Source organism: Vombatus ursinus, unplaced genomic scaffold, assembly GCF_900497805.2.
Source record: "Vombatus ursinus unplaced genomic scaffold, bare-nosed wombat genome assembly UNPS02014810.1, whole genome shotgun sequence".
In the NCBI taxonomy this organism is placed as follows: Eukaryota; Metazoa; Chordata; class Mammalia; order Diprotodontia; family Vombatidae; genus Vombatus; species Vombatus ursinus.
This window is the reverse complement of record NW_020954588.1, coordinates 43,225,775-43,239,519: the sequence shown is the minus strand read 5'-3', so window position 1 is coordinate 43,239,519 and position 13,745 is coordinate 43,225,775. Positions and strand designations below refer to the sequence as shown.

The window sequence follows — 13,745 nt, the reverse complement described above, 5'->3', positions numbered from 1 at the left end:
ATGAGCCAGTGTGTGTGAGATGAAATCCCAGGTTAGTGAAAGCACCAGGGAGAGCAATGCTAGGATGGAAACTCTTGGTGTGAGCTCAGCTCAGCTCAGCACAGCTCAGCAGGCCCCAGGCAGAAGGAGTGAAGATGAAATTGAGACTTCCAAGCAGCAGATTGGGCTCTCTTGGGACACAGCCATGCCTCACCTTCTCAATTTCTAAACAGTAGGTTTGGTTACCCCTTTTTATAAATTGGACACATGCCTCATCATTGACTTTCAAATTTTATTTGGCTGTTTAGAAGATGCTGGAATTTTGCAAAAGCCAGAGTACCAGCAGGCAACATAACTGTGGTTATTCCTCACCTCAAAAGCGCATTGCTCTTACTTGCTGTATTATCTAACAAGAGCCAGAGGGTGGTCCTGAGCTGCCCCCAGCACTTCTGCCCCCAGAACCCCAGCTTTACTGTGGTGGCTGTCTCCAGAAGTTCCTAGAATATGTTGAGGAGGCTTAAGCTAAGATGGCTAGTAACTGGCCTTGCCTTTTTCAACTGCATTTCCTCCCAAATATTTTTATTTTATTTTCGAAATATATCTCAACTATTCCGTTCACTCCTGCTTCTCTCTCACATACCTATTTCTGTTCACACTTTCTAGATTTTCAGAAGGAATTATTCCATGTCTTTCCTCCACATTGCTTCCCTTGCAAAGAGCAGCAGGAGCCATTCTGATGGTTTGGTCACAGCAATTGAAGACACATGAATAATTGTCTCTGCTGAAAGTAAAAAGAAAAATATTCAAAGAAAGCTGCAGCCAGATTTAATGCATCCATATAACCAGTAAAATACCAGCTTAAAAAGTGGGAAATTATGAGAAGAAATATGATATAGCTACTACTTCCTGTCTCTTTCCCAGATCTTGAAATTTATGTATTTGTGTGTCTGTCTCTGGGTTTGATTTGTTGAATAATCCAGCAAATGTAACAAGTCAAAGACACCATGGGTAGCTATTTGCAATTTTTTTTTCAGATTTCAAACAGAAATTGTCAGCTGTGTGGTATTTACAAAATTAGGCTTTTTGGACTAAATCTTTTTTTTCTTAAAGAGATGATTGCATTGCAAACACCCAAGCTTCAGAATCCTTGTTGCAGGGTCTCCCTGTACATATGGCAGATCTCAATCCCTCTGGGGTTTAGGAGACAGTCTTCATGAGTTGCCTTTGTAGAACAACAGCGACAACAATAGTAATAATTACCTTATGACCCACCTGCTGATGAAAGGCTCTGAGCTAACCCAGGTTAAGCCTCCCAGCTGACAGACACACAGTTTATTACTAAGTCTTTCTAGCTTGGGGAGGCCTCCCACAACGGGGGCCCTGCTGGCTCCCAATTGGGTGCCCCAGTGAGATATTGGAATTGAGCTTTTATGGAGGAAGGACAGCAGTACTGCCAGGCATTCTCTTCCCGATAGCATAGTGTTCTGCACACAGGGCTCACCCTAGACATTCATGTGATTCCTCAAGAGATATCTTCAAGGTCCTCATCAGCCCTTTACAATCTACAGTGTGCACTGCTGGTGCATGAGAATGTTATTTGTACAACTGCCAGCTCCTTCTCCTCACACATGAACAATTCATTTTGGTGACAAGAATCACATCCAAGGAGCAAAAGAACGGAATGCCTGGCCTAACAGTGGCCTATCAGTGAGCTTACTGGGCTGCCTCCTCCTGCAGGGCAGGGCTTCTTTGTTTGTTTGTTTTACTGGTGGTGGTGGTTTAATGAATAAACAATCCATTTAGATGGCTTAAACCTGACACTATTGTTTGTCTGCTTTTTAATATTAATGACACAGTTATGTGACTATAACAAACTAAGAAAAACCTACATAAGAAAGTTCACCGAAGCTCCATAAAATGGCCTCTTGTGCCATGATCTGAATGGAAAGACCTCACTAGAGTTTCCAGAGGCCAAGTGGTATCTAAGAGCACGAAGTACATTTTTAAGAAAGGAAAAAAATGGGAGGGAAGGAAAAAGGTCAGAGCTGTCTGTATTTTAGATTTGTTGAAATGTAGGTGATCCTTGTAGGTCATCAGAATTATTTAATAATTACAAAGAAGTCTCTGAACTATAATTATTGACACTGAATTTATTGATTGATATACCTAACTAAAAATTATATCTCTTTGTAGGCTCAACTTTTTGGTATTATTATAAAACCTTAATTATCTTTCAAGATAGTGGGAAATGTCTATATTTATAAATAATCACACTAAGAAAAAAGGCTTGTTTTTCATAATGCTATCAAATAATAAGATAAAACAAATATGGAACTTTTGATTTCTTGGATGAAATGTATTTTAATGGACTTTTTTTTTAATCTTTGTTATTTTCCTTAGGGTTAAATCAGATGAAGCTGATGAGTATCAGAGAAAATGTAGAAAACTGAAGTTTGAAAGCAAAATTTCTGAAACACGGTACACATCCTGATACTTCCTTAACTTACAGTGTAGTAATAAGTGGATTTGGTGCCCTGTGTTTCACTGTGTCTTGCTTTGTTGTGGCACTGTGTGTGTGCTCCATGTGACTGGCCATGGCCCAGCTCCTAATGGCTCCCCTGGCATTTGTGTGTGACTGTTCCCCACTATGGCGCCCGCCTCGTTGTTACCGCAAAGCTTTAGCAGAAACAGAGAGTGGCAGCCAGGCACGTTGGTGGCTATATTTCTATTCTTTTTTAGACATGCTAGAGAGCTAAAAGAGAAGGAAGACTCTTTGCTGGCTTGTCAACAAATGTGCAAACATTTACAGGAAGAAGTGGCTGGAAAAGAAAGGCTAGAAGAAAACTTGAAGAGAAGAGTCAGCCTCTCAGAGAATGAACTGGAAACAACAAAAATTCTTCTGAATCAGGCAAACGAAGAGGCTGTAACAATGAAAAATGAAAGGTAAAGATAAGCAAACAGGACTTTTCATAAGCTTTCATGGTTAAGTTTTCCATTTGGGGGTGGCACATCACAGGATGATAGTTTTAACCCTAGGAGGGCCTCCAGAGGCCCTCTGGTGTGTGCTCATTGTAGGGGTGAGTAAACCTGAGGCCCAGAGAAGATAAATGACTAGCCCACGGCCACTCAATTAGTGAATAGAGGAGCAGGGACTGCATTTATTAAATCCTACTATATGCCAGGCATTGTGCAAAGCTTTAGACATACAAAAAGAGACAAAAGACAGAAATTAACAAGAGATGATGCAGAGGTGAAATTGACCAGAGATGTTGCAGAGGTGAAATTAACAAGATATGATGCAGAGGTGAAATTGACCAGAGATGTTGCAGAGGTGAAATCAACAAGAGATGATACAGAGGTGGAATTGGCCAGAGATGTTGGGGTGGGGGTGGGGAGGTGGGTAGAGGTGTGAAATCAAGAGGGCTTGGCAACAGCCTGGGATATGAGAAAGAATGAGTTGTCAAGGATGACTCCTAGGTTGGGAGCCTGAGGGACTGGGATGATGGTAATACCTTCAACAGAAGGTAGGAGACACGGGGTGGGGGAGGTTTGGTAGGAGGGAAAATAACCAGTTCGGTTTTGGAAATAATGAGTTTAAGATGTCCACTGGACATCCAGATTGAGATGTCTGAGGAGCAATTGGAGATGTGCAACTAGAGGTCAGCAGAGAGATTGGAAAAGGAAAGGTTGATTTGACAGTCATCAACCTAGAGATGGTAATTAAATCCATGGGAGTCGATGAGATCACTAAGTAAAGTAGTATGGAGGGAGAAGAGATGACCCAGGATCTCGAAGGAGGTAAGTAAGGAAAGTCCCCAAGAGTAGTAAAAATATATATAAAACATGCTTGCATTAAAGCACCCATATTTTTCTCATTGGAGGACCTTTGAAGTCCTCGTTCAACCCATTTGTTCTTATTTTAGACACAAATCTAATGAGCTTGGTGATAAGGCTCACTTGATAGGATGTAAAGTACTGTAGGGAAAGTACCATAGAGAGACAATTAGCAGCAAGATGTCAGGCTAACTCTTTAGGTACTTTTTCTTTTTACCTTCAGTCAACAGTGTCAGTCATGACTCTCCTTCCTGCTTCTGTGAGCAACTTTTCTGAGTCATTCCTGAAGTTCCTACACATCAAAGAAGTGGACACAATAGAGGAGAAAACATGGGCATTTTTTCTCCCTAGATCTGGCAGAAAGAAGTATTTGTGAGGGGAGGAGAGAAGTATGTGAGTAAATGGGAATGTAGAAAGAATTGTCCCACAACATGTGGCATGGGATGTCATCGCTTGGCTCAAAGAGAGGCAGAATAGATTTCTCTAGACATTTCTCTTCGCCCCCACCCTTTTACAAAGGGGACTAAAGGAATTAAAATTCTTGCTAGTAAGGGAAGCAGGCACTTGGGGACAAAAGTTTGACCACTCTGCTCTCTTTTGAGAGGATACAGGGTTAGAATTATATCTATTTGCTCCCTTAAATATTAGTCTAGGCCCTAAACTCTAGGGGATGTGAGTTTCAGGTTCAAGCTAACTTTCGACCACTGTTTCAGTATTGAGGGGAATGAGGACACCAAGTTCTATATCTTAGGCTTGACCCCTTTACCACCAAATATCTGTTCCATAATACAAGTATATAGTTGGTAACTAAGAAACCCATTTATCCAAATCATAGCAAACAGAAATCAGAGAAGGCATATGTATCAGACAACACAGAGTGAAGGAGCTTTCCCATTGGGAGCCAGATAACTCAACTGAGAGAGTTCAAGTTCTCACCCCAGGGGAAATTCCCTGAAATCTCAAATGTAGCAAACTAGGCATAGGGATGTGATAGAGCCTGCTAGCTCCTGCCATGTCAGCTTCTTCCCAGAGTCTTATTCTCCCACTAGCAACCTGAAATGGGGTTGGCCTCTTCCATCTTCTCCCTTGAAGCTAGAAGTCAGAAGGGCCAGAAAGGACTTAAAGAGAGTCTGAAGGGAGCAGAGTTCTCTTCTCTCTTGCTCTTGCCAACTCTGCCCCACCTTTCACCCAGATGTGGAGCATTGATGTCTAGCAGGAGGAAAGTCCCATTCCAATGGTCTTTAGGACTCAGGTTACACAAATATTTGGGAAAGAAGGAAGATAGAGTTATCACCAACTGAGCCTAAGCCTCTTTAACGTAGCCTAGCAGCCTCTCCTGGAGATTGGGCAGACTCACCAAGAGAAGCAGGGGAGGGGAGAAAGAGAGGCAATAAGCATCTGTTGAGCACCTACTATGTGCTAGGCACTGTGCTGAGAGCTTTACAAAATTGTGTCTCCTTGATCTTCACAGCAACCCTGGGAGGGGGGTGCTATTATGCCCACTTTTACAGTTGAGAAAACTGAGGCAGGCAAAGGTTAAGTGACTTACCCAGGATCACACAGCTAGGAAGTATCTGAGGCTACATTTGAATTCAGGTCTTCCTGACTCCAAGCCCAACACTTTATTCACTGCACCATCTGGCTGCCTGGGTGGGCAGTGGATACCATCATGGTAACCCATCCATCCCCCAGGGTAAACATCTTGGGTGGGACTGAATGAGCCTCTCCTACATCTTAGAATGTAACAAATGATGCAAGGTTGGTGATCAATGAAGCTAGAGGCATTTTCCTAACTCCATGTCTGTAATTCATGTTTTCCCAATCTTGCCAATTCTAAAATGTTTACTTATGACATCTAAAAGGCAGTCTGTGGGGAGGACAGAGAATGGAGTCTTAACTTGTTGTGGTGGAAGGAATAAAGGGAAGGGGAAGAGAACATTTATTAAACACCTACTACATGTCAGGCAATCTGCCAAGCCCTTTATAATTATCTTATTTGATCCTCACAACGATCCTGGGGGGTAGGCACTATTATGACCCTCAAGTTATAGTTGGGGAAACTGAGGCAGACGGAAATTAAGTGACTTGCCCAGGATCACATGGCTAGGAAGTGTTTGAGGCTAGATTTGGTCTTCGTAACTCCTGGCTCAATGCTCTAACCACTGTACCACCAACCACTTTTGGTGGGGGAGATTTGAGGAGAGACCAAGACTAGAGTTATATTCCTAGCTCCTCTGTTCTCAGAAAAACATACAGCATGGCCCAAAAAGCCATTTGAAACACCCAAGTGATTTGGGGGTATTCTTCCAAAGGATGTGATCAAAGAGGAGTGCTGTCATTAGAGTTTCTGGGTGCCAGGGATACACAGATTCTGTCCCTTTGGATTTCCTGCAGGTTACTGAATAGGAAGAGACATCATCATTTGAATCTGATGAAAAGTCTTTTTTTCATGAGACAAAAGAAAGAGGCATGCATGCCATATATGACATGTAGTGGTTACCTGTTGTGGCCTAGAACTATATCGCACTTTCAGAATCACCCCAGCTACTCGGGTCAGTCCCAAAGGGATCCCAAAGCCAACATCTGACTTAAAAGAGAGAACTGATCATCAGCACCCAGGATTTATGGGGTTTGGCCCTCATCAGGCCCTCTCCAAGGTCACAAAGGGACAGTTTTAAATAGTAGCTAGATTGTATATAAGATTAAAGGATAAGGGAAGTTTTGCAGTATGGCCCAGTAATGTGGTATGCTGGGATTGGAGGTAGATGGCTCATCTGAGTGACTTTGAGCACATTCCATCCCCTCTCTTGTTCTCAGTTTCCTCATCTATAAAATACAGGGATTGAACTGGATGACCTTTAAGATCCCATCCATGGTCCTCCTGAGATCACGTCCAATTTATCTTGTGTCTAGATTGTACAGAGTTGTTGAATCTCATCTCCCTGTTAGACAGTGGCCTTCTTGAGGGCAGGGACTTTTTTTTATCTTCCTTTGTATCCCAAGCACAGGCTCAGGGCCTGCCTCTTACATGCCAGGTGCTTATCAGTACTTCTTGACCTGACTTAATTTGATGGATTAGGGGGTATGGAGTTTCAGAAGTTCAGCCCTACCCACATTTTGTGTACTTGGGTGTACACAATATTCTGATGCCTCAGAAACTGGGAATCTTTCAATATCATATGCTCCAAGTGCTTACTCAAAAGATCACTTTGTTCCTTATTGAGAAACCTTTTTAGTCTGGAGGGAGAGGTAGTTTTTCTCTTGTTCATCTCTTTCATTTGAATTTGGCGGCATGACCTTTTTTCTCCACCAGAATGTGTCTGTAAAGATGCAACCTAATGGAAACTGTAAATGGATTGTTTTCTCCTCTCCTTTCTCCCATACTCAGAACCTCTTCTCCCAGAATCTGACCTAACCCTGGAAACCTTTCCTTCCAGCAATCTGCCTTTTCCATGGCCAGACTAGAAGTAAGGTTATTTTCAGATGGAATAAGAAATTAGAATATTGGCAGCTAGAACAGAGAGCTAGGCAGCATTGTAAGGGGAGTGATAGAAGTCGGTGATCAGAAAGATATGAGTTTATAATCCTGCATCAAATACTACAAGTCGCTTACCCTCTCACTCTCTGCCTCAAGTTTCCTTATCTGTAAAATGAGGATAACAGTAGCAGCTCCCTCACAGAGTTATTGGTGTGAGGATCAAATGAAATGACATACTTTGGTCTTATGGGACTATATCAATGACAGCCATTACTGTTTTTAAATAACAGTATTCTAGAAGGGACTGGAGCAAAAGGCCAGTTTCTCTTCACCTTGGGGAGCCTGTCCCTCTTTTCTACAGCTGAGGGGCAGAGTCCGATGAGCACCATGGCTATTGGAAGCACAAAGCGGGATCTTTCCATTTAGGAGCAGCCTCTGCTTTGCTCCTGCTTGTGGCAAGGCGGGTGGCATGCAGGGCTCCTCTTTCCTGTACCTCCCTTTTCCGTTGCACAGTTAGCACATTGGATTTGGCAGCTAAAAGATCTTTGGTAACTTTGGAAAGAGCAATTTCAGTGGAATGATCAAGTTGGAAGCCAGATTGTCCGGGTTTAAGAAGAGAGTGAGAGGAGAGAAAACATTGCTTGGCATAGTCATCATTGAAAAACTGTCATTGTCCACTTGTGCCCACCATAGATATGGCCTTTGGGGTCACCTTGAATTCTACAGGGATTATGGGGTTAAAAAGGTGAACTTTGAATTAATTATGGTGCACAAGTATAGTAGAATATTAGCTGCACTGTAAGAAATAATGACAACGAAAAACTCATAGAAGGATAGGAAGATTTAAATTAAATAATGCAAAGGAAGCAAACAGAACCAGTAGAACAATATGCCCAATAAATACAATCATGCCCTTGGAAACAGTAACAACGAAGCAATAGAAGCAATGTTGCTATCACTGTGGTGAGCTTGTCATTCCCTCTTTTGGGGGGGGCTGAAGCTGGGGAATTGCTCGAGCTCAGGAGTTCTGAGAAGCAATCTGGCTAAATTAGCTGATTAGGTGCCCACACTAAGTCTGACACCAATTTGGTGAGCCCCAACAATGGGGCATCCCAAAGCTGTCCAGGGAGGAATGATCCAGCCCAGATGGGAAACGCAGCAGGTCAGAGCTTCAGCAGGAGCATCGGGCCCTAGCCTAGGAGTGATTGAGAGACCTCTGTCTCAAGAACGCTTAACTGTTGTGAAATGATAATGGCCAAATTTGTCTCCAACAATGACATGGGAGAAGGGACACATCCATAGTCCTGCGTTCCTTCAAAGAAGGGAGAGAGCTTTGCAGTGTGGAACGATGTTTATATTGTCGTTCTCTAATGTATTGGTTAGTTTTGCTGAACTGCTCCCCCACCTCCCCCAACCCCTTTTATTCTTTGTTATAAGGAATGGCTACTTGGGGAGAGCAAGAAGCCAGAGATATTTGGAAAATGAAGGCAATATAAAAATAGTTATATAAATATCAAGTGCCTACTATGTGCTGGGCATTGTGCTAAGTAAACACTGGGGATACAAATACAAAAAGAAAGACAGTCCCTGCCCTCCAGAAGTTTATAATCTAACAGGGGCAGTCAACACACAAAAGGAAGATGAAAAGGTGGGGCACTGGAGGAGGAACACCCTGATGGAGTCCATCTCAACAGAAAGGAAGGGATGGCCGGTCTGGGAGCTCTCTTTAACTGGAGGCTTTGGGAGGCGTTCTCCTCCAGTCCAGAGACTGTCTCCTCCAGTCACAGCGTGAGTACCAAGACTAGTGCAATCCCACAGAATGATGAGTTTCCCGATGCTGAGGTTCTGTGGTGGCATGATCATGAGGGAGTCCAGTAAGAAGGCCCCTGCTTTCAGCACTGGGGGGCCTTGAGACCAGAATTGCTCCACGAGTTCTTGTGCTTGCTCTGGTTCAGCTACTTTACCCAGCATCATCTTTGTGTTTCATTCTGTTTCCTGATACCACAAGACTGTATTTAGGCCTGAGACGTGGGATGGCTAATGCGGTGGTAATACTGCCAGTGATTATGGAAACAGAATATCATAGAAACCTTGTCAAATCTCTTCTGTTTCCATATTCTTGTTGCCTTCCTTTCAGGTTCATCTATGAATGCTCTGAACAATATATGACTTCACTGAGTTTCAGACCAAAATTTTTTTCCCACTTGTTTTCCCTCTATTATTTTTGTTGTTTTATGAGACAATACAGTATGGCAAACCATGAACAAAAATAGGCATGGAAAAAAGTCAATTGTTTTTGGTGTACAGTACTTGTAAATTTTGTTACATTGGCTAAAATGGCACCTGGCTGCATTATAGCAGTATTGTTAGGCTGAAGAGCAGACAAATTTCAAAATAATGTCATTATATAAGCTTGAAACTGTCATCTGGGATTGTTTCAAGTTAAATATGTACTTTGTTGGATTTGTGGTTTTCAGGGAGTTAATGCTGATTTCACATCAGAATAGACTTGAGCAGCTGCAGGAAAACTTCAGACAGAAGATGCTGAGCGATGATAACTGGAGAGAAAAGGTAATAATAATAATAACAACAATAATAATAACACTCTTCTCAGCAGCTCATGATTTGTTTATTTTCCTGAGTTCTGTTTATTTGCCAGGAAGCTGTATCCATTGCCAAATTGCATTGGGCCTACTGACTCTTTGGAAACTTTCCTGAAATCACTAGTCCAAATATGCTTGCAATATTTATCTTTTCCAAAATTTTAGGAAAAGTAATGGGAAAACATTATGATCAGAAAAGCCTCTCAATCACAATAAAGTGAATATATTGTGTGGTTCTCTGCAAAAACATAGTTTTTCATTATAAAATAAAAACCATTTTATTTGAGTCTCATAAAATGGAAATTTGACTCAGACATGGGCCATATCCTGTAACTGAAAGAAATTTATGTTAAAAATGGGGGAACAGAGCATTTGAATACTTTGGATTTGAAAATATTTCAGAATCTGAAAAGAGAAAATGACAGCTGAAATAATACTTTTGAGAGAAGCTTATGATAAATTGAAAAATCCTTTGTATTTGAAAAAATCTCAGTGGTGCACGTCAGGCATTTATTCTAGTACAGTAAAAAGTTGATAAAGATTAACTTTCAGATTCTTATGCAGAAAATGTTAGTTATATAAAGCATATTTATAAAATACTTCAATAACTCTTTACCTTCTAATAATTTGTATGTAATTCATCATTATCAATTTCACTTTACCTATTATATTTTACATATTTGCTGAACACCTCATTATCCTTCCACTCATACCATGTTTACAAGAATCTATTTGGTACCAACTATATATGTCATTATCATTGAACTTTACATAAAGAAAGGAGAACACTAATAAACTCTTATTAGAAATATATATGTATGGAGCAGCTAGGTGACACAGTGGATAGAGGACTGGCCCTGGATTCAAGAGGACCTGAGTTCAAATCTGGCCTCAGACATTTAACACTTACTCGCTGTGTGACCCTGGGCAAGTCATTTAACCCCACTGCCTAACCAAAAAAAAAAAAACAAAAACAAAAAAACCCCAGAAATATATATGTACACATTGTTTTCAAGGATGTGAATTCTACTTATGTAAACAAATTGTAGTAATTACACCAGGTAACTCTTGAGTCATGGTTCTCAGCATATAGCATCTTAATTAAGTTAGTCTATACAAACACCTATTCTTTCCTCCACTGTCAATAGACAAAATTAGATTTTCTCTACATTAACAATTGCTCAAACTCTTTATATTTATAGTGAAGTGATAAGTTAAGGTGAATGATGCTTCATTCAAAATAGTCACTTTACACCCTTACGTAGACGAGAAATTGGAAGTCAGGGGCCCTGACTTACCTAAACTTCAAATTGCAAAATGCCTAATAAATGCTTGTTTAACTGAACTGAACTGAAGAAGAAGTATTTTGTCATGATGATTTTGTTCATGCACAGGGTTTCCTACTGACTTCTTCTGTAGCCCCCATACCTCCTCTTATTTCCTAGGATCATAACTACTCTCACGCCAATTAGAACAGCTCTCCTCCACTCCTTCCCCTCCCCATATCTTCAACAGTCCAAGGCTGGATGTTCCTTCTGTCCAGAAGGAAGAAGGTGATTCATCCAAGAAGCATCATTTTTCTATTCTTCAGATTCCTTTCCTCTGTTTTTCTAACTCTTAGTTAGTAATAGCATAATGATTATCAGAATGTTTAACAGTGAACTTGGTTATCTGTTTTGGTGAAGAAGTATGATTGTCTATATTTCCAGTTATTGATCGTAGCTCAACTGAGCATTTCCAGATGCTTTTGATTTTAAAAAATGACTTTGGAAATGTCTGTCACCTTGCCTTCAAGCTTATAGAACCATCTCTTTCATACTTGGTCTAGTATGATCCATATATAGGCATTGTGTGAATGTGTGTGCTAAGTGAGGGAGATTACATAAATTGGCAACAGCAAAAGATATACAGAAAATTGAATTCTCCTAACATTACCATCAACTTTAGAGTCTTTCCAATGTTTTATTTACATTGTGAAGGCACATTGGTAGTTAAACAAGCCCAATTTTTAAAAATTATTTTTAGTTTTCAACATTCACTTCCATAAGATTTTGAGTTTTAAATTTTCTCCCTCTTCCTCCCCTCTTCCCTCCCCAATATGGCGTGCAATCTTATATAGGCTCTACATAAACATTCATATTAAACATATTTTCATATTAGTCATATTGTAAAGAAGAGTTAGAACCAATAGGAGAAACTATGAGAAAGAAGAAACAACACCAAAAAAAAAGAGCAAATGGTCTGCTTCGATCTGCCTTCAGACTCCACAGTTCTTTCTCTGGATGTGGACAGCATTTTCTATCATGAGTCTTTTGGAGTTGTCTTAGATTCTTGAATTGCAGAGAAGAACTAGGTCTATCAAAACTGGTCATTGTACAGTGTTGCCGTTACTATGCACAATGTTCTCCTGGTTCTGCTCACTTCATTCAAAAATCAGATCATATAAGTCTTTCTGAAATCTTCCTACTCATCATTTCTTATAGCACAATATTATTCTATTACATTCATGTACCGCAACTTGTTCAGCCATTCCCCAATTGATGGGCATTCCCTCAATTTCCAATCCTTGGCCACCACAAAAAGAACTGCTATAAATATTTTTGTACATGTGGGTCCTTTTCCAATTTTTATGATCTCTTTGGAATACAGCCCTAGAAGTAATATTGCTGGGTCAAAGGGGATGCGCAGTTTTATAAATGAGTCCAATTTTCTAGATTAAAAGTGGCAAATAACTTTACTGTGGGTGATGGCTCTTGATTAATTGATCATCATCTAGGATGAAACATCAGACTAAAACCTAGACCACTAGAACAAAGCTGAGATAATGTCATCCATGGAAATGTGACTTTAAGGGCTCTGAAATCTTTCCTAAGAAAGAGAAGTGGCTATTAATATAGCATTGCCATCTGTTTCTTGGGTCACTGTGCCTTATAGCTTCTATCTTTCAGCATTTAATTTTTTTCTCACCATTTAGAAAATGACCCAATAGCACATTTCTGGAACAAAAGTTTTCCATTCTAATTCTTTCTACACATGGCTCCCCTTGACTTTATTTTTTTTAAATAGTTTATTATTTTTATTTTTCAAGTAACAATTCCTTCTATGGAACCTAACAAGGGTAGAGTTCAGAGGAGCGACACATATGTCCTCCATATTTTAATGTGAATACTTAATCCTTGGTGAATCCTTTATCGTTGTTCATTCATGTGATCCTAAGCCTAACCCTTTTTATGTTTCTCTTCATACCTATGTTTGTACTTCAGAGTTTCTCTACAGCTTTGGCCTTTTAATCAGGAATCCTTAGAAGTCCTCTCATTAAAAATTCATCATTTTTCTTGTATCATTATACTCAGTTTTGCTGGGTAAGTTATTCTTGGCTATAAACCCATATCTTTTGTCTCCTAGAATATTATATTCTAATCCCTCATGATATCAGCTAGTCCAATGGTTATTCATTTTTTTCTCCTCAATCTGTTTTATTGGATCTGTTTTTTTTACCCTGAAATAAACCTTGCATTTTCTTCTATTTTTCAGCCTTTTGATTTTGTTTTAGTATTTCTTATTGTCTCATGCAGTTATTGGCTTCTATATGGCCCATTCGGATTTTCAGGGAGTTTGTTACTTGGGTGGGCTTCGTGTTTCTTGTGCCAAGCTGATATTTCCTTTCCAATTTTTTCCTCATGTGTTCTCATTCTATTTATAAAAACATTTTCAACTCTTTTAATTCTTGCTTCATCCCTTCCAGGAATGCTGATCTGGTGTTTATCTCCAAGCTGTGTTCTTCTCCGAAGCATTGCTTGTAGGTGTTTTGGAGTCATTCTCTTTGCCTGCAGATGTTTTGGAGTCATTCT

General features: G+C 40.2%; 1 protein-coding gene across 1 annotated transcript in view; it reads left to right on the top strand.

Annotated features, from left to right (window-relative positions):
• The window catches only part of LEKR1 (leucine, glutamate and lysine rich 1), a 161,485-nt gene that overhangs the window by 127,397 nt on the left and 20,343 nt on the right, over nucleotides 1-13,745 (top strand). The window contains exons 8-10 of the mRNA XM_027876148.1: nucleotides 2,380-2,457; nucleotides 2,719-2,922; nucleotides 9,769-9,862. Coding sequence (XP_027731949.1) covers nucleotides 2,380-2,457; nucleotides 2,719-2,922; nucleotides 9,769-9,862 — 376 coding nt within the window. The remainder of the gene's footprint in view (nucleotides 1-2,379; nucleotides 2,458-2,718; nucleotides 2,923-9,768; nucleotides 9,863-13,745) is intronic.